Source organism: Anoplopoma fimbria, chromosome 19 (assembly GCF_027596085.1).
Source record: "Anoplopoma fimbria isolate UVic2021 breed Golden Eagle Sablefish chromosome 19, Afim_UVic_2022, whole genome shotgun sequence".
NCBI classification, from domain to species: domain Eukaryota; kingdom Metazoa; phylum Chordata; class Actinopteri; order Perciformes; family Anoplopomatidae; genus Anoplopoma; species Anoplopoma fimbria.
The window spans coordinates 12,151,811-12,177,610 of record NC_072467.1 but is presented as its reverse complement, the minus strand read 5'-3'; the positions used below and the strand labels follow the sequence as shown (position 1 = coordinate 12,177,610).

The 25,800-nt window shown below is 39.6% G+C and overlaps 1 protein-coding gene across 1 annotated transcript; it reads left to right on the top strand.

Moving 5' to 3' along the window:
• The first annotated feature begins 734 nt into the window (after window positions 1–734).
• Window positions 735–17,632, top strand: calb2a (calbindin 2a). The gene is made up of 11 exons (XM_054620542.1): window positions 735–891; window positions 4,961–5,037; window positions 5,126–5,215; window positions 5,958–6,038; window positions 8,239–8,295; window positions 9,842–9,919; window positions 11,696–11,751; window positions 11,891–11,930; window positions 12,061–12,114; window positions 15,810–15,881; window positions 16,950–17,632. Exons 1-11 carry the CDS (start codon window positions 798–800, stop codon window positions 17,064–17,066), a joined length of 816 nt encoding a protein of 271 aa, XP_054476517.1. The 5' UTR covers window positions 735–797; the 3' UTR covers window positions 17,067–17,632.
• Window positions 17,633–25,800: the final 8,168 nt, after the last annotated feature.

Here is a 25,800-nt window from a genome sequence, read left to right as displayed (position 1 = left end):
TTTTTCTCCAGAATTTACATTTATTATGTGGGCTAATCACTGCTAGCTGGAGGCAGTGTGGGAAATGTGATTAGTGTGTGAGTTCTAATTAAGTCTGTGAAGCCTCACACACAGGCAGACCGGCTCGGGGAGCTGCACGCTTAGTTACACACACAGATGTAAGGGAGGAACACACTCAGTCAGCACACACACACACACACACACACACACACACACACACACACACACACACACACACACACACACACACACATGCACCCATTTCACATGCATATAGAAATTCACATGCATGCACGTGCACTGGATCAAACTCACACAATGAATCTACTGTAAAGCATGATGATGCAACAACCAAACATCTACTCACTATCTGCATCTTTTTCATCTTTCTCTCTCTTTCTCACAAACACACACACACACACACACACACACACACACACACACACACACACACACACACACACACACACACACACACACACACACACATCAGTCTGTCCACTGCAGTGTCCAATACGTCCTATCACACACAACCACATCAAGCTTGAAAGCACAAAGAGAGAGAGAGAGAGAGAGAGAAAGAGAGAGAGAGAGAAGCTGACTCAGATGGATGTCTTGTCGATGGAGGTGCGCCCCCAGTGGCGATGCAGCGACGCTGCCGCTCCTTCGCCGGGGTTAAAAAGCGGCGGGCGGCGCGCTTGGGCCACAGTGTGGGGTGTGTTTGAACAAGAGACACAGAAAAGTTAGCGGCGGATTTTTTTTTGGCTCCTGACAAGCAGCATCCCTACGAAAGCATCATGGCCAACAAAGCACAGCAGCCTCCTCACCTGCACCTGGCCGAGGTCACCGCGTCCCAGTTCCTGGACATTTGGAAACATTTCGACGCTGACGGTAGGGACACTTTTCTTTTTCCACCTTCATAAAAGTTATTCCAAACTGAAGGCTCACGAAAGATTACTGGATTACCGAGCTGATCATTGCTGTTGCTGTGGTTTATAATAATCATACAGGGAGATGCATGGAAAAAGATAGAAATGCTTTCTCCTGAAATAGAGTAAAACCGTTATAAAGCTTAGAAATAAACGTCTATAATACCACAGCAAATGTTTTGTCGTTTGGGGTATTAAAGCGACTGTTTAAGGAGAGAAGCATAACCACAATGAACTATATATATGATTCTGAATATTGTAGCGTCTATTTTGTTTTTAATTCGTGATAATATTCTTTGTGTGTAAAAGAAAAAGAATAAAGTAGCCAAGAGCGACATATTCACAGTTCGGCTTGTGAGCTGATATCAGAGTCGAAATCCAGTATATACTGAAGTACTGCATCTCTCAAAAAAGTTCGACATCTTCTAAATTAATTTCTTATGGGACCACTCCCGACACCACGTGGTATGAGTTAATTTTATTATATATATATATATATCTTTTATTTAACTGCACGGGCGGATGCATTATTTCTCATGAAAAGCCTTCAAATAAAATATTTAATAGAGTTATTTAAAGACTATATTTAAAATATTCAATGAGCCTTATAATACGAGTATACTTTTTCTCATTTTGCATTTGGTCATTTAATTAGGGTCTCCTGAGGGTTAATCTATACTCGTTGACAGTTTGGAATGTTACCTTTACATGTGAGTAATTGGCTCTGCCTGATGCTCCTGGTATTGATATCCGTTTCCAATCAAAAACTGGCTTATTTAAGTTTCATCAATAAGATCGGTCTGTCAAGTGGTGATGTTCTTTGTGCAGTGAGAGTAGCCTGGTATGAATATGGATTTATGCGATGCAGATGTCATATCTGTCAACGTGAAATCGTCCCATGTAGGCCTACTAATTTATTCAGCGTTCTACTCCCCACCACACACACACACACACACACACACACACACACTGTTTCTTCCCTCAGTCTCAGTCATGATCTTTTCTTCAATCCTCTTTTTGTCTCCGTACAGATGTGACAGTTCGGTCTTTCTCTCTGGCTCTGCAAATATCTCTGTGTGCATGTGTCTGTGTTGCAGTGTGACAGTTTCACTTTTTTTCCCCTATACAAATTCATCAGGCATGTCTCTGCTGTCATGAAAGCCTCATAAATCTAATTATGGAAATCCGTTTCTGTGGATTAAGGACATTTTATGAACTGATGAAACCGATTTGAGAAAGGAGATCCTTTTTGGTGTCCTTTAAAAACTAAGACTGGGACTTTCACATAAGTGACCACTCTGAACTCTGGTTTTAACCAGTCATTATTAAACAGAAAGTCCTCAATCTCGCTGGCTCAATCAACGTTCTTGAGATGTTCCAAATACACCTGTGAACAAGGCAAGTGTGTCACACCTATTTGTTTTACACACAGGCTCCTGTGAATTCATTGTTAATGCAATCTGTTTTGATGCCTGCATGCATGCTGAAATGCTCTCCGCAGGGAAATCAGGACAGAATGAGGAGTTGGTTTGGAGCTCAGCACCTGAGCCAATGTGCAGACGAAGTTGCCTTAAGCATTGTTTTTTTTACTCTTTTGTCCTGCTTAGAGCGCCAGGATATCAGTCCCACCGCCCAGGTGTCTGAGTCCTGAGGTGCTTTACATATTGTGCTTTGCAACGAGCCACTTTGCAAATCAAATACAACCAGTGAGCATCAACAGATTTGGCTACAGTGTTTGATTTCTGCTCTCATTACTGGGAGTGTATTCTGGCTCGGCAGAAAGAGGGGAGAGCTAATTTGCTTGCTCAGATTGAGTAAACATCTCCTGAGTTGCAGATAAAAATACACAGGAGGCAATGCACCCAGAGATGATGAAACCACATATTCCCCTGTTGGCCCAGGATCAAGTCTCATCTGGATTGCGTCTCTTCGCAGCTCCTCCGCTCTGCGTCCCTCTCATCTCTCTCTGCTGTCTCCGTTAGGCCTTCTCAATTCAATCACTTCAAAGCTGAAAGAGGAAACAACTGCAGTTCCTTTTGCTAATTATAGAACATTTGCTGTCAATTATTTTTTATTAACCTGGATATGGAAATCTGGGAGCTTTAAGCAAAATCCACTTCCTGAATGGACCCAGCTGTGGTCTCAACACAAAATATTTGAATAGGTTGCACTCTCCTTTGAAAGGCAAATGCACTTTCATATAGGCTTTAAATATGCACTTAGTTGGCACAGCTGCCCACTTTGAGAGTTTTCCTGTGTTAGGGTTGAATTTTAGAATCAGAACCAGAAGACTGAAGGGCCTTTAGCGGATTCTCATGGGACTGTAATGACGCAGTATCCAAAAGAGTGTGTATTTGGACCAAAAGTGGTTTTGTGAACCTTTTATCGTGCTGGTCGGTGCGAGCTTGAAGTGCTTGTGCAGAGGGACCAAAGTATATGAGAGCAAGTTGGTGGGTGGGCCCTTATTATGACACATAAAACAAGTTATTTGACATTTAAACTGAGCGATGTGGAAGTGAGTTGAAGTCAGCCATAAAATTTCTCTGCAGGAAGTGATGCTTTCTTTGTGCTTAGGGCAGTTTACTACGACATTTCATAGAAAAGAACCAAAGGGTGCCTTCAGCATATTGTTGTGTCTTAGATCCTGAAGGGAAAGTAAGTACTTATCCTACTGATATGACAAAAGAACAGTACAGACAGATGCTCCCATACACACAAAAATAATGGGGTGTATGGATCTGTGGCTGCATTTATCGAAGGTGGGACAGCGCTCTGCCATAATCTGTTCATAAATCTATTTTTATTGTCATTTTATGCCGTTCGCCTTGTAGTTAATCACGTTTTACTCTGTTTAATTATCAAGCAGGCCATTCCTCTCCAGAGTGCTAAATGTCAATAAGACCCAGAGGAGGGAGGCTCGATAGCAGCGAGGCATTTTACCGCCCCACTTATTGAAACAGCAGAGCCTGTATTCATGAGTTTTGATAACATCGCTGAGGAACGCATGCACCCGCCCCGCACACAAGAATTTCCATGGATAGAACAAAGACGCTAAGATGCTGGTTGGATAGGGAGAGGGAGCTAGAATGAAGATGACAGAGAGAGACAGCGAGTTAGAGGGAGAGGAGAGGAAGTGGATGGCATAATAATCTTTGTTACTGTTTAATGAGGCTGCTCTGCCTTCCAGGGTTTTATTGAAGCAGCTAGTCACATCGTTTGGAGCCATCTGTCCTGCCATTTAGTGTTGCTTGTTGATGGGATGCTGGCACGGGCTCACAGATTACCTGGGTGAAGCGGGCACACTCATTTGTCCTCTGAATAGGTACTGTCAGGGCAGCAGAGTGCCAGGAGTAAGCATGAAATAAGATAAGAAGACAGTGAACTTTTTTTGTCCCCAAGCTAAATTTGTCATGATGAAATCCAAACAAATGCGATGGCTATCACCTCAGGATAAACGCCAATCGACAAAAGTGACACTTCGTGTGTCAAAATGATTGACAGCATTCAGGGTAAAAGGGTCGGAACCTTTTAAAACGTCAGTTCCTCCTGACAAAATATCATCGCTTTCACAAGTCTAGATGAAAAAAAGAAATCAGGTAGAAATTGTCACAGTACACTGTTATCCATATTGATTGGTCCCATTTGCCAAACTCCCTGTTGACAGCAGTATTGATGTCCGTAGAATAAAAGAAGCTGCCCGTGGATCATCACCTTCAAAAACCTAGAAAAGCAGCTTTCCATATATAGCCTCTCCTTGTGTACAACCCTGCGAAACACAGTCTTTGAGGAGTGATCAGTTTGCATCGTGTCAGTCAATAGTCTAATCTATTGAGCCAGAGGGGAAGGAAGAGAGTCGCTGGTAAAAGGCTCATGTTTGGATCAATACCGGGGCAAAACCGAGCCACGCTGGGATCTGTTTGACACTGTGACCACATCTGTGCAGATGCTTTTTAAAAAATGTTTTGCATGTCAGCGATACTGAAATGCGGTCGTTGTGGTGACATAGGTTTATGGTTCTGTGTGTCTCCAAGGTAATGGCTACATCGAGGGGAAGGAGCTGGAGAACTTCTTCAAGGAGTTGGAGATGGCCCGGAGAGGAGCAGGGGTGGTGAGTTCAAGGACTAGAGATTGAACACATGTATGTATGCATAATGGCCACTCAGGTTTCACTTGTATTGAGTGCAAATGTTTTCCAGGACCCTTCAAACCCCACATTCAGAGAAAAGATGAAGGAGTTCATGCAGAAGTTCGACAAGAACAAAGACGGACGAATTGAGATGTCAGAGGTAAGGCCTGGGAGACGCTTCTTGTATTACGCTTTAAATCTAATCTGTGGCTTTCATTAAAGGAGTAGGTTGATATTTTGGGATTTTTTTCCTTTTTGCAGGGATTATTTTTTTTGTCAGTGTGACATATTAAATCACTAGAACAAACAAAAGTACTTATTACTGCTGTGTATTAGATTGATGCCACTTTCATTTGTGTAGCCAGCAGTCAGCTAGTTTAGCTTAGCATAAAGACTGGAAACAGGAGAAAACAGTTTTCTGTCTGCTTTCTACTGAGAGAGAAAAAGTTGTAAAAAGAAAAAAGCTCAGATAATTCACAGAGTCAGAGCATTACAGTACAAGGCTGGGTCAATACTCCGGTCGATTACATAAATGAAGTCTTTATGATGGTCTCAACTGAGCATCGGTTCGGCATATTGCTTTCATTTGATTTTACCATTTTAGGAGGGTGATTTGAAAGAAATGGAAGAAGGAGGCCCTTCTGCAATATCAATAATCCCCTGGCAGCATGGAAAAATCTGAGGATGAGTTTAATGTTCAGTTGTTTGGGTAGAAATCAGGTGCAAAGGTTTTGTCTCAACCAAAAACTTGAGCCTGGCTACTCTATTATTTATGTCCGAATTGGCCATTTGAGATTTTGCAGACAAAAAGCTCCCCGGTCTCCATTTCTTTTCTCCCAGCACATCAACCCCACCATCTTGTGTTCTCACCACTCCCATTTTCCTGTAATTTCTCTCTCTAGCTGGCCCAGATTCTCCCAACAGAAGAGAACTTCCTGCTCTGCTTCAGAGAGTTTGTCAGCTCCAGTGCTGAGTTTATGGCGGTAAGAGAGTGTTTCTGAGTGCGTGTGGATGGGCCGGTATATATATTTTTTATGCAAAGCTGCTGTCCCCTCTTGCCGAACTCTGTCATTTGAACTGTTCTTTGCAATGCTTAATGTACAAAGGCTTTTTGTTCAGTAAGAAATGCCATTAGTCAGGACACACTTATTTTAACCAACCATACATTATAGACCAGAGTCAGTCAGCCATGGAGGGGAGACAGCCTGCATGTTCTCACTCATGCCTACCAGCTAATTTCACGGATTAATTCCCCGTGTATGGTTGAAGGTGTACTAATTAGTGAAATAAACCGGTGTAGTCTGGAAAGAAAACCGCAATCTCTGTGCCATTGCACATGGTTGCCCGTTTCTGCTGTTGAGATTTAGCAGTTGAATTTCAAATCGAGCTTCTGCTGGTGTATGCAGAGGAGCTATGTTCACAAATCCCAAATCTCAACTTGCAGTGTGAACATCAATCATGATTGATTGTTTTCCTGTCAGGAGAAACAAAAAAGGAACCAAAAACACGTAAACAGCTAAATTAATCTTTCTGAATGACAGTGGGGCATATTTGCCTGGAAAAGCAGGCCTAAAATCACCATTGGTGATCACCAATCAATTTCTGTGACACATTTGACACTGCAAGTCTTGGAACCCCAACAATACACTTGTGCAGTAGTTCAGATGAGCGGTTCTTTAGATTTGCGAAGGACACATAAACACATATGGACAGAAATTCCTTGCTTTCATAGTTTGGATGTGATACTACATACTTATATAGTATAACATATGTGGAAATCTGAAGTAAAACATCAGCCCCTTAGCTGTACTTTTGAGCCAGCTTTACTGATGCTAGCAAGGAACAGAAAACAACAACTAGCATACATGAACAACAAGACAAAGTCTGAATTAGCGGATGAAAAGAAAGAACACTGGCCCTGTAGAACGTTTTCAAGTGGTTTGTAGAGAAAATTTGTTCATAACAAGTATTACGTCTTTGCCCAAGTCAAATCAGTCACCAACAAAACAAGGAGAGTTAGCGGAGCAGCTAAATCAATTTAGCGAACGAGCATTCAGACATTAGCTACACACAAAGCTAATCCTATGTGAATAGTTACTAGCAAAACCTCACAGAAAACAAGACTGTTCAGTGCCGTTAGTGAATTACAGCCAAGTTGTGTGTTTAAGAAACCATTTATATATGAACAGTTCAAGGTACGGTATTAACAAGTTTGGTGCGGCTGTGAATAATGAATGATTGTAGGAGTAACAAAAAGCCCTCAGCATAGCAAGACGTTTGTTGAAATGTACTAGAAAAAGGAAATAATTTATTCCTCAAAATACCTTTAGAAGATAAGAAAATGGCAGATTTCATGCACGATATGCCGCATGAAAGAATGGAGCCAATTAGAAACCAATTACATGTAGGGAAGAGGCTGTCCTTGTCTCCTGTGTCATATTGAGAGTGAATAATGAAACGAGAGAAGTAGAGGATGAATGAAAAGGAAGGTCTGGAGAGGGAAGGATACAAAGGGCAAACAAGAGAACGCAGGAACAGAGGGGACGTAAATGAAATGTCGATGGGAAGTTGAGAGCCGGGGTTTGAGAGCATAAAACAAGAGAGGGGGATTAATCAGTCTTTGTTGAAGGGTGCACGGAGGAGGAAGTGGGCAGCAAGGTTTTTAAAGGGTTAGAATGAGGAAGCAGAGACTTCTATTTTCAGAGTCATATATAATGGATAACACCACTGTAACTCCTTTTTGCCGAGCCCAGAGGAGGAGCAGGGGGCGGGAGGAGGAGAAGGAGAGGGAGAGGGAGGCCATCCATCTTTGATAAGGAGCCCTTCTTTGGACAGGGACAGCTGCTAGATTAAAACATTCATTAAAATGACTTTCTCTCCCTTCCTCATTTCTCCCTCTGTCTCTGGCTGCCCTCTGCTCTGTATGCGGGTGAGTGGGATTGTATTGAAGACCGTGTATTTACAGTGATGGCCCGGGCTTCTGTGGTCGTCCCCCATGGAACGATTTCTGCTCTGCACCAGAGAAAAATCAACTCTAAGCGCAGTTAAAGAGCAAGCTGGGGGTTCGGCCACGGGAGAATTTATGTAGGGGAGAAGAAATGTAAATGTCTTTGGGCTTTGTACATCAGCGCTGAAAAACTGCTTTCAATCCAATATTTATTTTGTTCTGTTGATCTCTTGCAGGCATGGCGGCGATATGACACAGATCGCAGCGGCTACATTGAAGCAAATGAATTGAAGGTTTGTTATGACTCAGTATAACATATTGCATACCTGATATACAGGATTTTATATTTACATTTTCATCCAAACGTTAAGCATAACCAATATTACAAAGTGCTGTTATTTATTCATCTGTTTACTTTGTCATACTTATTTCTCATTTATTGTCTTTTTTTCATTCTCCCCCCTACACACATTCAAATACACATTAAAATGCTTACTGGCAGAGCACCCAACCTAAACTGTAGCTAGGAAAAGCATATTCCTTTTCCTGTATTTTATTACATTTTATTTACAAATCTACGTATATTAATACCACTGTTATATACGTGTTTTTCTATTTTTGTGTTTAACTGGATGTATTTCCCATACCTTTAATTCATTTTGAGTGTAAAAGTGTAGATAAAAGGTTTTCTATTTATCACCTTCTAGATGCTATATTGTTGTGCACCAATAAAAGAGAGGAAAGAAAAAGACAAAAAAAATAATCCTCTGCGTTTTTTTGTGTTATGATTAGTAACTACCCTATTATCAAACTGTTTCTGAATCTACTTGTTGAAAGGAATATATATGGAAAATAGGTAGGGAATATGTTTGTCTGCTCCCTTTTAAAAACGTCAATTTCAAAATATTCTCTGCTGAGTTTCAGTGGGATTTACATTTTATTTTTAAATCATATGAGCACACGGGTCAGTAAAGCCAGACAGCAGTTTTGACGAGGAGAGATAAGTGGCTGCTCCAAAAGGAAATCCCCCAGTGACCATGAGTGTTTTTTTTCCAGGTGAGGATTCAGATGCAAAAGAAAAAAGAAAAGCTTTTCAGACTGCAAAAAAGACTGTTATGTTACACTTCAACACCTCTACTGAAATGTTGTGCCAAATTATATGAAGGAGAGCGCTCGGCACTGGGGAGTTGAACGTTAATGGGGTCAGCGATTACACGTCAAGTACAGATTAGGCTGCTTGGGTTGTTATGGGATCACATTTCTTCCAGCTGACCAGTTGCAGATGAGTTACTCAGGTGTGGCCTTTTGAAAGCTTTGGAAAAGTGCAGATGAGATCGCAGGCAGCAGACATGTGTCTCACCTCATGATTGTGAGCAGACCAGGAAATTGTCTGAGTATATAGACTCTGGAGCTGAACCTGTGATGTGAGAAAATGACTGCTAAATTTACTCTACCTAAAGGCAGTAGTTACTATTTCCTTTGTAGATTAGGATGTATAATAGAAAACACAAGATCAGTTCATAAAATAACATTGATATCATAATTTTTTTCTGTCTCCATCCTTTTTGTCTTCTTTCCGTTTTCATGTTTTTTCCTACCCTCCTACTGTCCTTGTTACTTTTCTATTTTTTTCTTATCCATCTTCATTGTTTTAACCTATCTTTGTATTTTCATTCATCTTTTGTTCTGTTCCTCATCAACTAATCCGAAACGGTGGAGACCCCCAAAATTGCATCATTTAAATAAGCTAATTTTTTACATCCTGTATTTGCCATACATCTGCATATTCTTCCTCATTTCTTCTTTAGTTCTTTAATCTACGTGAATCTCTGTCCTCAGGGCTTTCTGTCAGACCTGCTGGAGAAGGCTAACAGACACTACGATGACAAGAAGCTCCAGGAGTACACACAGACCATAGTAAGACTCATACTCATACTCATACTCACACACACACACACACACACACACACACACACACACACACACACACACACACACACACACACACACACACACACACACACACACACACACAGACATGAGGAATCCCAGATGCAGAAGTGTAATTGGCCAGTTATCACTATTCTTTTGAGCTAAACTCCATGCTTAGCTGTTTAAACTAAAAACTGATTTCTGCACTGAGAAAGCTTTTAAGGATTTTAAGGGGATATATAAGCAAGATGAAAAAATAAATCTAAAGGTTTAGTACTATGTAATAACAAAACAGGTATCCAGTAGCATTAATTCATTTGATATTCCCAGATTGTTACCCTCTTATTCATAAACGTTACATCTTGTTCACATGTATGTATCAGTTTGTACTATACCGGTTCATATATTGTATATAAGAGGTGGACGTAGTCACCGGGACGTCACTTATTTTTGGGCCACACCATCTTTGCAACCAGAATTGACATGAGAGGGGGGAGCCAAGTACAACTGAATACTGAATAAGACCTTTTAGGCGACCAAAAAGGTTACATTCCAAGAACTGACAACACACTGTGAAATGGTTAAAGTTCTAAGACAAAAACGCTGTGTTAGTGACCTGTCAATCACAAGGTAGCTACGCCGTAAAGCATACCCTGCTTTATGGTCTATTTTACTCTAAATGGACCATATTTACTATGTGAACATCATCCTGTATTGAAGAAGTCTTGAAACTAGAGACTGAGACCATAAACTCATGTTTACAATGTTAACCGAGGTATAAATCAAGTGAGAAGTAGGGTCATTTTCTCAAAGATTTCCATTTAACCAGAATTATTTTTGCAACCAAATAAGTCCCCCCTGATGGCCATTAGAAAGAATCCATTATTATTATATTATATTATATTTTTACAATAGTAAAAAAGTAAAAAATAACTATAAATGGCTAAAGTTAAATAAAAAGTTACATCTCGGAAACAGCAATAAATCCTACAGAAAGACCGTGAGCCATATGCAGTCTTCATGAAATGTGTATGTCAATTGTTCATCTGCCTGGAGAACCTCAGAGGCCTATCGTGTTGGTGGCGGTGGCGCTGTGCGGCCGAGTGGCTGTCAGCCATCATGTCCTGCAGGTTGTGGGTTTACAGCACAGATGTGCTAACATCTGCTTCTTCCTGGAAGCCCCAGAGCTGACCTGACCTGATTTTCCTCAGCACACTTTAAGGAAACACTTGGTCATTGTTGTTTCTTTGTGCCTCTATTATAGCCGCAGATGGTGAAAGATATTATCAAGGGAAAACAGCAAGTTAATACATTTTTGCAAAATAATTATAGATACTAAATTATAAATAATAGATTCACAGGCACAAATATCATTCAGGTCCTGTGGTAGTGAAATCATGCTAGTGATATCCATTGCTAAATATAAATCCTGTAGTGAAAATCAGAACCTGAAGCAAAGGTAAATGATGGGTAATTTGACTGACATGACTGTTTTCTTAAGTGTATGAGATGTATCCTGTAAAATGTAAAACATTCATAACAGATGTTATTGATAAATATGCAGCTCAATTCTATTGTGAGAATATTATCACTCAACAGAACCGCTAATATAAACTTTTCATATGACATTACAAATGGTAATTCTTTGTTATCAATTTATCTATATTTGATATGATAGTTCATACCAAATATGTGTGCAAACTGTGCTTTCACTCTCTCTCCTCTGTCCCTTCCTATCTCCGTTCTGCTTCCACTTTGTAGCTCAGGATGTTTGATCTGAATGGAGATGGGAAGTTGGGCCTGTCAGAGATGGCAAGGTAATATGCAATTTCACTTTCCCTCTGTTCACTATATAAATGTTGAAACACATCACCTGCTGATGTTCATTCACCGTCAATGGATTTGAATAATTTAACTAACTATCGTGTCCGCTAATGAAGTCTTTCTCTCCCTCAGGCTTCTCCCTGTTCAGGAGAATTTCTTACTCAAATTCCAGGTATGGGACAAATATGGTGAAGAAAGAAATGTTCATGCAAGACAAAACGGCTATACACAATTAACATCATTGAATAACTTGCCTTACTGTAGCAGTGGTTGAGTTTTTGTCTTTTATTTTGTTTTTGCAGGGTGTCAAGTTGACCACTGAGCAGTTCAATGCCATCTTCACATTCTATGACAAGGTACGTGACATTTTATTCAAGGGAGCAATACATTTACACCCACCAAAAACCCTAAAGGTGCGATCGTCTCGGAAAGGCTAAATTACAGCAAAATAAATTGACTGTTTCAAAATCAAAGAATACCTTTATTAATCTGACCACTTTTTAAACACAGCACCAACAGAGCGCTTAATATTTTTCGCAATCATGAACGATTCTCAGAGAAAATCTCTGTGGATTGCCAAAATAGAGGAAAAGGAAATTAACTTAACGTTTTAACAACAACAAAAACCAAGCAGGCTAAATCCAAACTTATCCTTCAGTGGAAAAGCTCTCTTTCCTCTCTTTTTCTCATTAATAATTCTAGGCACAGAAGTCCCTCCTCACAATTGAACACTTCTGTAATTGTTTTTTCCAGACATGGAGTTGTGTTAGTCCAAACTGATATGGATATCAAGAAAGAAATTACCCGCCAGAACCATTTAGCACAGCATGTATAGATTAACAGCCACAGAAGTATAAATCTGGCATAAGAAACCGTGTTCTTTCTGTCTGTCTTCAGTAATTCCAACACCTAAACAGAGGGGACAAATAATACAGCTAAGGGGTACAGAGCCCACTTAAAACCCCTTGTGGTGCCGGACCCAAGTTCTCTGGGTGAAAGTGGCTATTTGATGGCGAATGGCCCCACTGATGCATTGTATAAACGGCATACCTGATTATTGTTACTGACCATAACCATCCCTCTATGACCATAATGTACCCATATTCTGCTTATTTATTTACACTCTGCTCACACACAGCTGAAGTCTGGCCCCATTTCTGGATTAGCTTCTCTTTTACTAGCATTTTGGCATAAATGGTTTTATCATCTGTCATTCTCAAAACTGGGAAATTCTGTCCATGTATTCTGAGCGAAATTAGTATTAGCTTCAATGCTCAACAGTAACATTTGAACAGTTCTTCATTCATATTGAATTATAACAAAAGTTATACTGTAAGCGACAAATACATCCCATGAAGCTTAGACTATTGGAAGATCATGGGAGCTCTGGTTGATTGATAATTAAATATATATTTTTGGTTCTTGGTTAAAATAATATGTTATGTAAGTAGTCGATACATGTTTAATATAACTGAAGCTGGTGGGATAAGAGCTAGCTTGAATAAGGAAGGTAGGTTTATGTCTGCATGATGGTACACTGTATCTGAAAGCTAATATGCTAACATGGTAAGAGGATGTGGGAAATGTATATTTACACTGTAAAATAAGAACAAACTGCAAAAGACTCTTGAGTAAAGCTGTCTGGATGACTCAGCACTGTTTGTTTTGGAGTTTCCCTTTTAGTAAAATCACGAATAGGCAAATTCCTTGTTTCGTACCTAGGGCGCTCCCGAATTACCCAGGGAAATGAGTCAGGCTTGGCACACCTGTCCCTTTGTAAACAGCTCAGGGTGGTTGAGCAGTGGCTCAGTTAATGGCCTCATTTTCCACATTAGCAGTAGATCGGTGGGGAGTGACACTGGGACCTATTTGATACAAGAAAGACGGAAACAGAGCAGAGTTACAGGGGATAGTTTTCACCTGCTAAATAATTTGTTTCTTGTTCATGATATCCTGTGAGTTTTTGTCAGTGTGAGGGACCAGACATAATCTAGGTAGCTGCGAGAAGTATGACTACATTTTTGAGGAAATAAACAACAGCTTGATGTGGCACAGCGCTAGTGCTCCAGTTAGCTCGGTTGTTAGCTCAGTTCTTATGTGCTAAAAGCTATCGTAGTTAGGTATGTACAACATTTTAATTTACATTTTTACATAAATCTACTCTCTAATGTGTTTTTTGTTGCAACGATTCAGCCACTTCTTGACACATTTATTGTCTTAAACATTCATTGTGTTAGGCAAATACTACAATATACTACCACCATCTGAGTATGTTCACAGTAAAGTACCAGATATACTTAACTTAAATCCAGCATGGATACTACAATTGCAGTGAAAAAGCAAGCTTACCCTGTATTTGTAAAGTTGGAAATTGTGAAATTGTTAGTATTGGTTGCAGTGTTATTGACATTGTATCATTTTCAATTTGAACACAATTGTATCGTGTAATTAGCGCTTCACAATATTGCACTGTCAGCATAATTTCATAGTAAATAATGTAGAATGTTTGCTGTTGAATTGAAATGCATTAGTCTTTGTTATGTTGGAAGGAGACAACTTGGAGTATCTTGAGATTCCAGTAGATGGGTAGATTTTTAAGGGTTGTGAGTGGGGACATGTAGAATTGTTTTAAATAAAAAACAATTGTAGGTAGTAAAAATTGAACAGTAAAAATCCTAATAATTGGCACTTGGATATTCTAAATTTGGCTCTAACAATAAAACAATCTGACACTATAGTTCCATGGCTTCAAAACCTTGACAAAACATTACTGGCACAAGGTGCAAACCTTCCAGAGCCATACTGTATTTTCTCCTGCCAAAAAGTCCATGTCCAAGCTTCTGACAATATCAAGTATTTTAATGTGCTGAAAGCTTTTTTTCTTTTTATCAAAGTAGTATTTCCAAGGTCAATAATGAACCTTTATTTATGCCACTGTGTAGGCCTCAGTTTAGACGGCAGGCCAAATCATAGCAGGGGGTGGGTGGTTGCGTGCATGTCCATGTCTCGGTTTGGACTGAAGGCAAGGACTCTCTCTAGCTAGCTCCCTTGCAGAGGACAGGGTTGAAAGTTTAATAATAGATGAGCCACCACGGTTCATTCATGGAGCGCTACCATTTGTGGGCGTAATTAGTTTCATCATTTTGGGCTCAGCCCCTGCAGCTGGAACACAGGCAGGCGCTGTCACTGAGAGATCGTTGGCAGGGCGGAGAGCGGCCGGTCAGCCGAACGCTAACATGGCTCACGGTGCCACCGCCCCCAAACTGTGCGAGGCCTTGAAAAAAGTCTGAAATTTCAAGATGGCACGCAACTTGGACAGACCAGCCGATACCTGAAGTTGTTTTCCTTTCCCTTAACTCGTTGCGGGTCCTTCATACTTAAAGTGAAAGTAAATAGAATTCACATTTTATTCCCAAGATCTGGGACACTTCAGTCTAGCTTTGTAAACATCAAAGACCATCTCCCAAAGTATAAAATAAGACTGGCAAGCCACTCAGCTCTGAAGTCATCTTGAGACCGAGCCTAGATGAACAGAACATGGTTTTGTTCCACTTGCCAAGGGAAGATTTCCAACAATTTGGACTTATTTCTTGGCCCCAAACTCGAAACTCTACTGTGAGACATAACTCATTAATTAGCAAAGTGGCTCCGTATTGACTTTGCAGCTAACCCCCTTTACAGAAGTGTGAATGGGGAAGTCTTTTTAAAATCATCATTCATGAATGGCCATTTGGCTGGTGCAATAGCGATGGCTCCCATACAATATTGAATGAGCAGCAGAGCAGGGCACACAAATCAGAAAGCTCAGAATCTAAATATAGCTGTTTCACACTGTTTGGGAAGGAATATTTTGATGAAAACTAGAAAAAAAATAGGTGTAATAGGCGGCTGCATATTTTTGAGCTTTAGTTTAAATGGCTGGCGTTTAATTAGGATTTGAAGTCTGCTCGCTGTCTCCTTTTCACCCCCATTATCTTGTTCCTTCCAGTCTTTTCTGAATGTTTGGAAATCAAAATAACATTTGTGGTGTGTTTCTGTCGACTTCTTTCAGGATGGGAATGGCTACATTGATGAGCAGGAGTTAGATGCCCTGCTACGAGACCTTTACCAGACAAACAAGAAGGTGAGATGGGGGATTTTGTGAGGGTTCACAGCTGTTTTGTATACCAGTACATACTGTGACCCTGTGGAAAACAATATGCACCATTTACTTTTTGTGAGTTTAGACCTGTCTTGTGACCTCTGGCACCTGATACCATTTCTTTACGATCATTCGTGCTCCTCTCAGTCTTTTATTCCCTGTGCATTTTGTGTATTGTTATTGTGTGTAACCGAAATTATTAAAAAACTGTATTTTAAACATCTTTAATACTACATGCTGAAGTAACTCTACAAATAGTAGAGTTACAATACTAGAAGTAAACATGAACACACTGCGTGTGATGAATGAAGTTATCTGCTCCGGTTCTTAGTGCTGGAGAAGCTCAGATCAAAAGCTTTATTGATATCACTAAATGATTTAAGCTTTTTAACTGTTTTATTATGTGCAATCAGAATGGGGATATTAGTGTGAGCCCTGACTGAAAAGTAATACAGCACACAGGGCTGTCTGTTAGCAGGGACTGAATGCAGACACATAAATATCTAATAGACAAAGAAAAATTCAAAGTCACAACATCTTGTATGTTTAGTTTAGTTGACATTTTTCCACAATCCTTTCTTTGAATTTGCTTCTCAGTTGCTGTTTTTTAGCTCTTTAATGTTAGTAGCTAACCAGTACATATTTAAAACCCTTTTACATGGCTCTAAAAACTGGAGGGGCATCTCTAAATTAGCATTGCAAGCTAGCTAAAGCTGATGAAATCGGCTAGCTAAAGTTGTCACTTCTGACGTCAAAATCGATAGTGCTCGACAAAAAAAAAGAGGCCTTCTTTTGTCGACCTCCATCTGGAATCAGACACCCATTGCTACAAAAATAACTAAGAGTTTCCAGTGGTAAATATGCCCCCGTTTTCAGTGTAACCTTTGTTGAGTGGTAACAGAAAGCTTAGCAGTAGCAACAAATAATCTATACGTCCAGGACAATACCTGGTTGAATTTAGCTGCCAGCAAAGCATTAGTATCTTTATTTTGATTAATGTCAATAGTTCAGTTTTACTGGCTCCATCATAACCCCTTCTCTCTCGTTCAGGAGGTGGATGTGAAGAACCTGGGGGGCTACAAGGAGAGCATCATGAAACTGTCCGATGGAGGGAAGCTCTACCGTAGCGAGCTGGAAATTGTCCTCTGCAGGGAGCCCATAGTGTGACTCTTCCTCCTCTCTCTTGTTGTGCATCATCATTTTCTCTGCCTGCCCTGCCCCGCTCTCCCGAGACCACGCCCACTTCTAACTGCCTGGCAACATATACCAGGTGCATGTGCCAGACACCCCTGCCCCCTATCATTTCCCCAACCCGCCCTCAAGTTACAACATCAGAACTAATAAGTGCACCGTCAGCACGCAAAACAGCTCTTCCTCCTTGAACCCTCATTTTTCTGCCACCTGACTTGTCTGAAACCTCTACAGTAGCTTTTCACCTTCTCAGCTCCTGCCCCATGTCCTTTACTATTTCTGACCTCATAAACATCCCTGCCATCCATGCTGTGCCTGACTTGCAACTCCTGACCAAAAGCCCAACCCAGTTTTTTCCACAGAAACAACCTTTTGACCCGTTGATAACCCCCGAACCTTGACCCCGGCTTCGTTGACCCCTCCATCCCCACCCTCGTCCAACTTTGCATTAGATACAATATATATAGTCATACAAAACTGCAGACAGCTGTGTTTGAATTTATAGTTTGTGATGGAACTGATTTTTCCGCCTGTTTGCCCTGAAGCCCTCTTGTTCCATTGCCATTATATGATTTTTAATTTTCAATGTTTGTTTTTGGCTGATACTGTCGATTGAAAATATAAATAAAATGTCTTAAGATAAAATCAGTTTTGACACTTTATGAACATGATTTCCTCAAACAGTAACTGCCAGTGTTGTTCATGTCTTGATGGAGAGGATTACCTCTTGGACTTCCTCGTGGCAGGCTGTGTAATTCTCTCAAAGTTATGTTTCCTTGTGCTGACCTTCTGCATACCAACTTCATTATTTTTTATCAAGGCCTTCCAGCTTTAAACTGCTCCCTCGACTTCTACTCACTAGCATAAACATAAAAAGGATTAACGATGGATGCAGTCACAACCAGAGCAAGATGGTGTACAATTTATAACTATAGTAAGTGTAGAAAAACAGTAGACATGGGCTCTAGTGTTGATGCCGGTGGTCTCAGTTGAGCAACTGAACAGCAGCAACTACAAGGTCTTTTGCTCTTCCCTGAAAATGTATCGCTTTGTGCGCATTGGAATCAAGAAGATGATAGAAATACTGTCCATTTCGCTGTAGCACTGACTCAGTCAGACAGCTTTATTTGCAGCATGATGTCTGTCTCCCAGTTGCATAATGAAAAGGACTGAAGAAACAAGTAGAGTGACACTGCTGAGTCTGCACTGCATTGCCTGTGTTTTCCCCTTGTGTGAACGAAATGAAGCAGCAGAACAAAACACTTCACTTCCCCCTTCCCTTTGAGCTGAACTGAGGCAAAGTTCTCACATTTAAAATTGGTTCTAATGGATTGACAGTTCAACTCCTGTCATTAAGTTGGGAGGTGAATTCATTTTTCATTTTAAGAGCTTCGGGCTTATAGCATTTCATTGTCCATAAGATGCAGCAAATAAGCTTAAATTGGCCCAAATATGGAAAAGCTTTTAAATAACATCCAAAAGCAAATTGGGAAACACTTTAGAACTAACTGAGGTCTGATTTTTGAAACTCATAAATGACCAAAGCAAATCTAAAAGAGATAATCTGATCTGACATCACCCAAAAAGAAACAACATGGTATGTCTCAGAGGCTTTAAATGTCAATAGAAACATGAATGCGTAGCCTATTGCATAAAACATGTAATTAAATATAACTACAAAACTTAACCTTAACAAAGATCTGACCTGACAACTAAAATAATTTGACTGGAATTCCAGTGTTGCCAGCGAAAGCGTCCCATCTTTTTCCAGATGAATACAGGGTGGGAGGTATTCCTCCTGAGCTGAGATGTTACTCCTGACATAGTAGGACAGGACATGATATTTCTCGTAAAACCCCTGTAATTGAGTTGACATGCTTTTAAAGCCATCTGAATTATACAGCAAGCGCACAAGCTCCCATCTCAATGTGGAGCTGGTACAAACCTGCATCAATTAATCAGAGGCATTTAAATCTTTATATGACATGCAGCTACTCGAAGAAAATGTCCACTAAAATTGCAATACAAATTTAGCTATTAGGAAGTCCAATTAATATTGTTTCAAGTGAGACTGTGTTACTTTGGCTGAACGCGTGTGGACACAAGGGTCAACTGCATTAAAATATTAAATGTTGCACAAGTGGAGAAGTCATAAAATAACCAAGCTAAACAATGTCAGTTACACAAAATTATATATTTTTTGTTTGCCAACATTTGCCACCTTAAAGGGCTACTGTGTAGCATTTAGGGGGATGTATAAGCAGAAAAGGAATATATTATTCACAACTATGTTTTCATTAGAGTGAAATTCCTTGAAATTACAAAAATTGTTGCGTTTTCTTTAGAAAGAACCATTTACATCTTCGAAGGAGTGGGTCCTCTTCCACGGAGTCCACCATCTTGCACCGCAATATTTCTACAGAAACCGAGAACGGACAAACCAAACACTGCTTTAGATGGGGCGTTTTTTGCTTTACCTGAAGGCCACCATATTTATCTGACACTCTTGTTAAACTAAGGTTTAGACTATGGTAACTATGGTTGCTGAGTGAAAAACCGTTGTACCTACAGCGTGACCAAAGTTTTGCACTCGGCAGCTCACATCAGCCGAAGGAGTGAACCGAGGGGGTATTCAGTTGGTTGCAATCTGCAACCACACCGCTAGATGCCACCAAATCCTACATGCTGTTCTCTTAAGCTAAGTTAAAATATTAAAAACTACAACGTTAATGGCCGAGGTACACATGAATATTGCTCGGTTGTTGTTTCGGAACCATGGACATGCTGCTTCTTGTGTGTAGGTGTGCCGCTGTCTGTAGTGCTGAAACAGGGCGGAGGAGATCTATATAAAGACAGAGAGAGGAAAAAAGAGTAAACATAGCTGTTTCTACATTTGCAAACCCATTCTAAAATAAGCCACCATAAGCTACTACTGGGGCTGTAAAAGCTAAATGCCTAAGTGTATTGAGTTGAGCAAGAGAGCGTTTTGTTTCTTATGAAAAACACTTTATCACAAGAATGAGAAATCTGTCAGAACTCACATAGTCTCACTTTAAAGCACAGTTAGGAATTACTGTCTTGAATGCTATTAAAATCCAAAGCTATAGCAATTATATCATATTCAAGCTATGTTTTCTTTGGTATTTCATGAAATGACGTTGAATGTCGTTGAGGTTAAGCCTCAACAAACCTAAATTATTTCAATGTATTTTTACAATCAATCCTGTGGTGATCCACCCCTCAGCCTGTCCTTTCACACGCTCACAGCTGCTCTGTGAGAAAGTCTCCAACCAACAGGTAAGTCCCTGCATCCTGCATCCCAGACAAATGCAGCACATTGCTCCCTGTCAAACGTACATGCACGACTATCTCGCTGTGAGACGTACTGAGATCTTTAACTACTGTTTGGAAGGACTAGTGCACTGAGCTATATAGAAGTGACTCAGATATTGTCGTCAGACTTTCAAGCAGTGGAGAGTGCTTTAAAAGAAACGCTTAAGGGAGTGGAGCGCATTGGTGTGGGAATAATTTTTTACAACACCACATCATTAAAAAAAAAAGGAGCTGCTGATAGAGGAGGCACATCTAATTAAACATTTTGCTGAAGATGCAGTCATTGAGAGATTGCCATGCTTGATGAGTCTCTTTCCTAACAATAAATCCGTCAGTCATCCACAAGTAAAGAAAACCATCTCTGCATGTTCTGTACCATCTGCATCAGCAGGATAAGGTACACTTTCTTCGAAAGACACTCTCTCTTTGCTGCTGCAGATCACTCATCAAGAATTCTCACTTGCAAGACCATCAACACTGAGTGGTAACCTGCATGGGATTGCTTGAAGACTCTGAATAAAAGGTGCCACAGAAGGCAAGAAGCATCTAAGATCCCTGAATGCAGTCATACTAAGCGCGGCCTTCTGCTCCCATCTGGGAGTAGATTTTACATTTTGAATCAGACTGATCTCAAACAGATGCAGGATGAACTCTGTTGTTTATCAATAAATCTGCTAAAACTAAAACACATACTATACCATTATATGACAAAAATAAGTAGGGATTTGTTTTTTCATACTTATTTGCCAAAAAAGGTAATTCTAATGTCTATTTATTTGCAGAAGATTGGTAAAGATTTGATTACTGGTAATGGTTTTTTTTTGTCATAAATGTTCTCTCTTGTTTTATTATTTCCTGTATATACAGCAGGTTACACTGAAAATAGGCAAAAAGTTCAATAATAGTTGCAAAGACAGTATTAAAGGGACAGTTCACCTCAAAATCAAAATTACATATTTTACCTCTTACCTTTAGAGCTATTTATCAAACTAGATCTTTTTAGTGTGAGTCACCTATTTATCGAAATATCGGCAGGAGAGATGTCTACATTGATAAATAGCACTACAGGTAAGAGGAAAAATCTGTATTTTTGATTTTGGGATGAACTGTCCCTTTAAGAAGAAAAAAACAATATTATATTGCATTATACTGTAGAGGTTAAGGTAAAAATCACTTTTCCACAAGTGGTCTTTAGCCCACATTAGTGCCGTGGCTATCATGTCAGTCGGTAGGTCCTCCTCTTTAATCAAGGCTGAATTATTTCAACAACTTTTGGATGGATTGTCACGAAAATAGGTCCAGACATTCATGGTTCCCAGAGGATGAATCCTAAAGACTTAAGTGAATTGTGCCTTTTCCTCTAAAGAGCCCCCAGCAGATTGAATTATGTGTTTCTGAGTGAAATGTTTGACAAATGGAGAAAAGTCTATTCTCCGCTGTCCATTGGCCTTGTAATAAGTTAAATTATTGATGAATGTTTTCCTTTTGAACTCAACGGTAGGGGCACTAAATCTAAGATTCAGATGTTGTCTAGCTATGTAAAATAGCCAACAAAAATTCCTCATTATCAGATGGGGTTTCTGGTGATGAAGTTTGCAGTGCAACCTCGTCCAATGTTGAAAGCTCTGAGAAAAAGAGTTCACAGCAGCAGTGGGATATAAATGTGGTGAGGCACCAGTGCTGACCATAACGTTCTTTTAAATCAGGGTCTGTAGAATTGATAATCCCAAATTATAACTTTTAAAAGCAAATTCTTTAGATTGTCAATTTGGGAAAAAGAATAAAAACACTGCATTTGGTGCACAGATGTGAACAGAGGGCATTCTCCTTCAGCTGTTCAGTGTGAGAGGGTGATTTATTTTTCTGCTGATATTGTTTTTACTGATTTGCACTCTTTTCTGTTCTGTTCTGGCAGACTGAATTTTTCCTCGGGACATTAAATAGTATTGGATTTTAAATTGTGTCAGGGTTCCATATGATGGTTTTTTTGTAAACAGTATTTACGTGAGTAAACTCAATAGGCGAATAGCTGAGTAGACAGAATAACAGAAGGGTACTGTTGTGCATGTAAACACACTTAATCATACAACCAGCTCACTGTGATAAACCAACGCGATAAAGACTGGAGGCAGAGTACTACACTGTGTGTAGGGAAGGAAGAGAGGGAGAATATGAATGTAAGAGGATAACGGCCATGATTTATGCATTGATGAAAGGAACCCTGGTATTTTATTTATGATCTCCTTAAATATAGCTCATGCGAATTAAATAAGTGATTGAAAATGGATGTCACAACCTGGATTCTTGCGTATCCCACACAACCGGGCACATGCACAAACTGAACACATTCATGTGCACACAGGTAGACGAACATACATCACAGCACAATACAAGCACCCATTCACAAACAAATGCATGTTGATAAAGGCAATCACACTGACTCTTGTTCTTCAGTTTTAATCCTGACAGACAAATTGACTCAACCTTTGCTGTAGCACTGAAACACAAAAGCAAAGTCTTATTGCAGATGGATTGACTGCTACTGAAATAAAAAGTTCTGAATGATATGTAACAACTCATCAGTTCACTGTGGCTAAAAAGCAGAATTCTCAATTTTTTATGGTTGTGTAAAGTAGGAACTACTTAAAGAAATATCTTTGCCATTTGGTAAATATCCTCATTTGCGTTCTATCTGGGAATTAGATTAAAAGATCAATAGCACTCATATGTATCTGTTTTTAAATCAAGCTATAGCCTGGAGATGCTAAGCTTGGCTTAGCTTTGAAAACTGGAAATAGGGAGAAGCACCTGGCACGGCTCCGTTCAAATGTAAAATAAAGCAGCCTATCAGCACACGTTCAGGTTGCAGACAACAAGGTTTTGCAGGGGGTTATGACTTTTTCCTGCCTGGGTCGCACTGCCTGCCTCTAGTCTTTATTCAAAGCCGAGCTGTAAACCTGTAATAAGTGATTTTGGCCACCTGGGGGCAGCGGGGAACAACACTGATATATCACCTTTTAAGTTGAAAGGGCTAATTTGTCAGCTAACAGTGGCTTACTTACACATCCAGCAATTACAGAGCAACATGATCATTGATCAAGTTTCTGGCCACTTGGTGTATGAACGGTGCTATGAGAGCGGTGGGAGTATACCGAAACAGTAAAGTTGAACAGAAACTTGTTTTGAAGCATTTTTTTTTACATGTCATTTGATACATTGTTACTCTAAAAAGACCAATGTAGACAGACAAAATCTGTAGTATTCATTTAAAAAACAAACAAAAAAAAACTAATACTTCACCTGCGTTAAACCTGAATTGAATCTTAATATTAAAGCATATACTTAAAGATGACTGACAAAATCTACATAAAGTGACAGTGACCCAGAGTCTTATTAGCTTGGAAGCCAGGGGACCACGATTATGTGAGATCACTACTTGAAATCCAAAACACTGAAACAGTGAAAACCTTTTTCCTCCTTGGTTTGAATGCAGATTGTCAATGTTATTGTGCTTTATACTTTCATCTTGAAAGTATAAAGTGTTTATTCCTTACCACCAAGCCCGTGATTAAAGGAGAACATTTGACGAGGGATGCTTTAGGGATGCAGCGAGAGGAAGCACGACATAAAATAATCAATACTATTCAGTTTAGAAAATCCTCCTGGAGAGACTTTACCAGTCTTTTGTTTTTGGTTGAATGTTACACAGCCACAGAGGACTTGTAATGCCTCATAAATTAAATCTTCAATCTGCTGAATTCACTTGACCTCTCGGTTATCTTTCAATCAGAAAGGCAAACGTGGAAAAAGATGTGAAAAAAGGCCACCATGGAAATCTTAAGTCAATTAAATTGCACATTGAATTGTAACTGTAATTGTACTACTCTGAAGAAATTCCACTGGGGTTTAAGTCCAGTGCCTTTGCTGCAAATGTTGCTTCGCCTTCATTTATATACCTATGTTGAATACACATTTATATACCTATGTTGAATACACTTCCTGTAAGTCGCTTTGGATAAAAGCGTCTGCTAAATGACTGTAATGTAATGTAATGTAATGTAATTTATATCATGTTCCATAGTGAAAAATGGAGTTAAGGTTTGGCATTCACTAACTTTATTCAGAGTACTGTTCTGTCAGTTATAAAGCCAGTATAGCTCTGAGACAGCTGTTTAAAGTTCCACCCATGTTAAATGAACTCTGGTGAACATGGACTTTATACTATCTACTTTTTGTGCTATTTTGTTGAATATGCGACTTTTGTGATTTTGTTTAAAGTAGCAGCAAAACTGGCAAAATAAAAAAATCACATTCTCTATTTCTACCTTTCACTGCTTATTTGACAGACCTACTCTAATCGAAGCCATTAACTGGTTGCTGATTTTTCTGTAGAGACAATACCTCACTATTGTGTTTGCTCAGGAGAGCCAGTTAACACCCTCCAGCTCTGCACCACACATTGTGCCACTACCAACCCAGCATCCTCAATGTGTGCTCTGTGCCAAAATAATGTGTCCGTAAATGGAGGCGTATACGAGCCAAAATCCAAATTAACTGACCTGAAGCAGACCAGGGATATCAGCCGCTCCCAAGAACCAGAAGCTTTAAGAAAATCTGGACTCAGGAGGCTGCCAGAGAAACCATCTGTGTGCTGTGACTGCATAAGCTCCATCAGCTGTGCTGTCACCCTTATCTCTGCACCTCCATTTTAGCTTCAATATTTGAAAACTAACTGAATGCAAAAGCAAACAGCCGATGCCTCTCTCGATTGCAAAATTAGAATTCACGAAAGCCTGACTATCTAATCATAAATAACGAATGGATCAGGAAAATAAAATAATTTTATTATATTATGCATTTGCTTCTTGGAAGGTGCCCCTTTCAATTTGTCATCTATTAAAGATGAAAAATGGAAGCAAACTATTTCTGCAAACCATGTGAAAATAAGAGCTATTGATTTTACTATTTTAATAAGTGATGCCACATATTAAAGGCAACATTTTGCAGAGGCAACTTTGTGCAGTGCTAACAAAACAGCAGTTTAAAATATAAAACTCGAAATGACACATTGAAAAGATTGATGGGATAGTTTGATTTGGTATAGTTCTGCAATAGCTCATTAGGTAGAGCTGTAATCAAATGTAGATATTTATCTATGAAATTGCATTTTTTATGGCACTTTTTAAAAATATAATTTACCTTAAAATGATGTCATAGCATTACTCAAACAATGTGAATACTGTTCCAGGCATCATACTCAGTGAGCTCTGTTATCTTTTTTCAAGCCCCTTCCCCTTGAATTCCATTGTAAATCTTGTCTAATCTTAATTCATATGACCCCAGATTAGATATTTGCTTGTACTGTATTTTAAACACT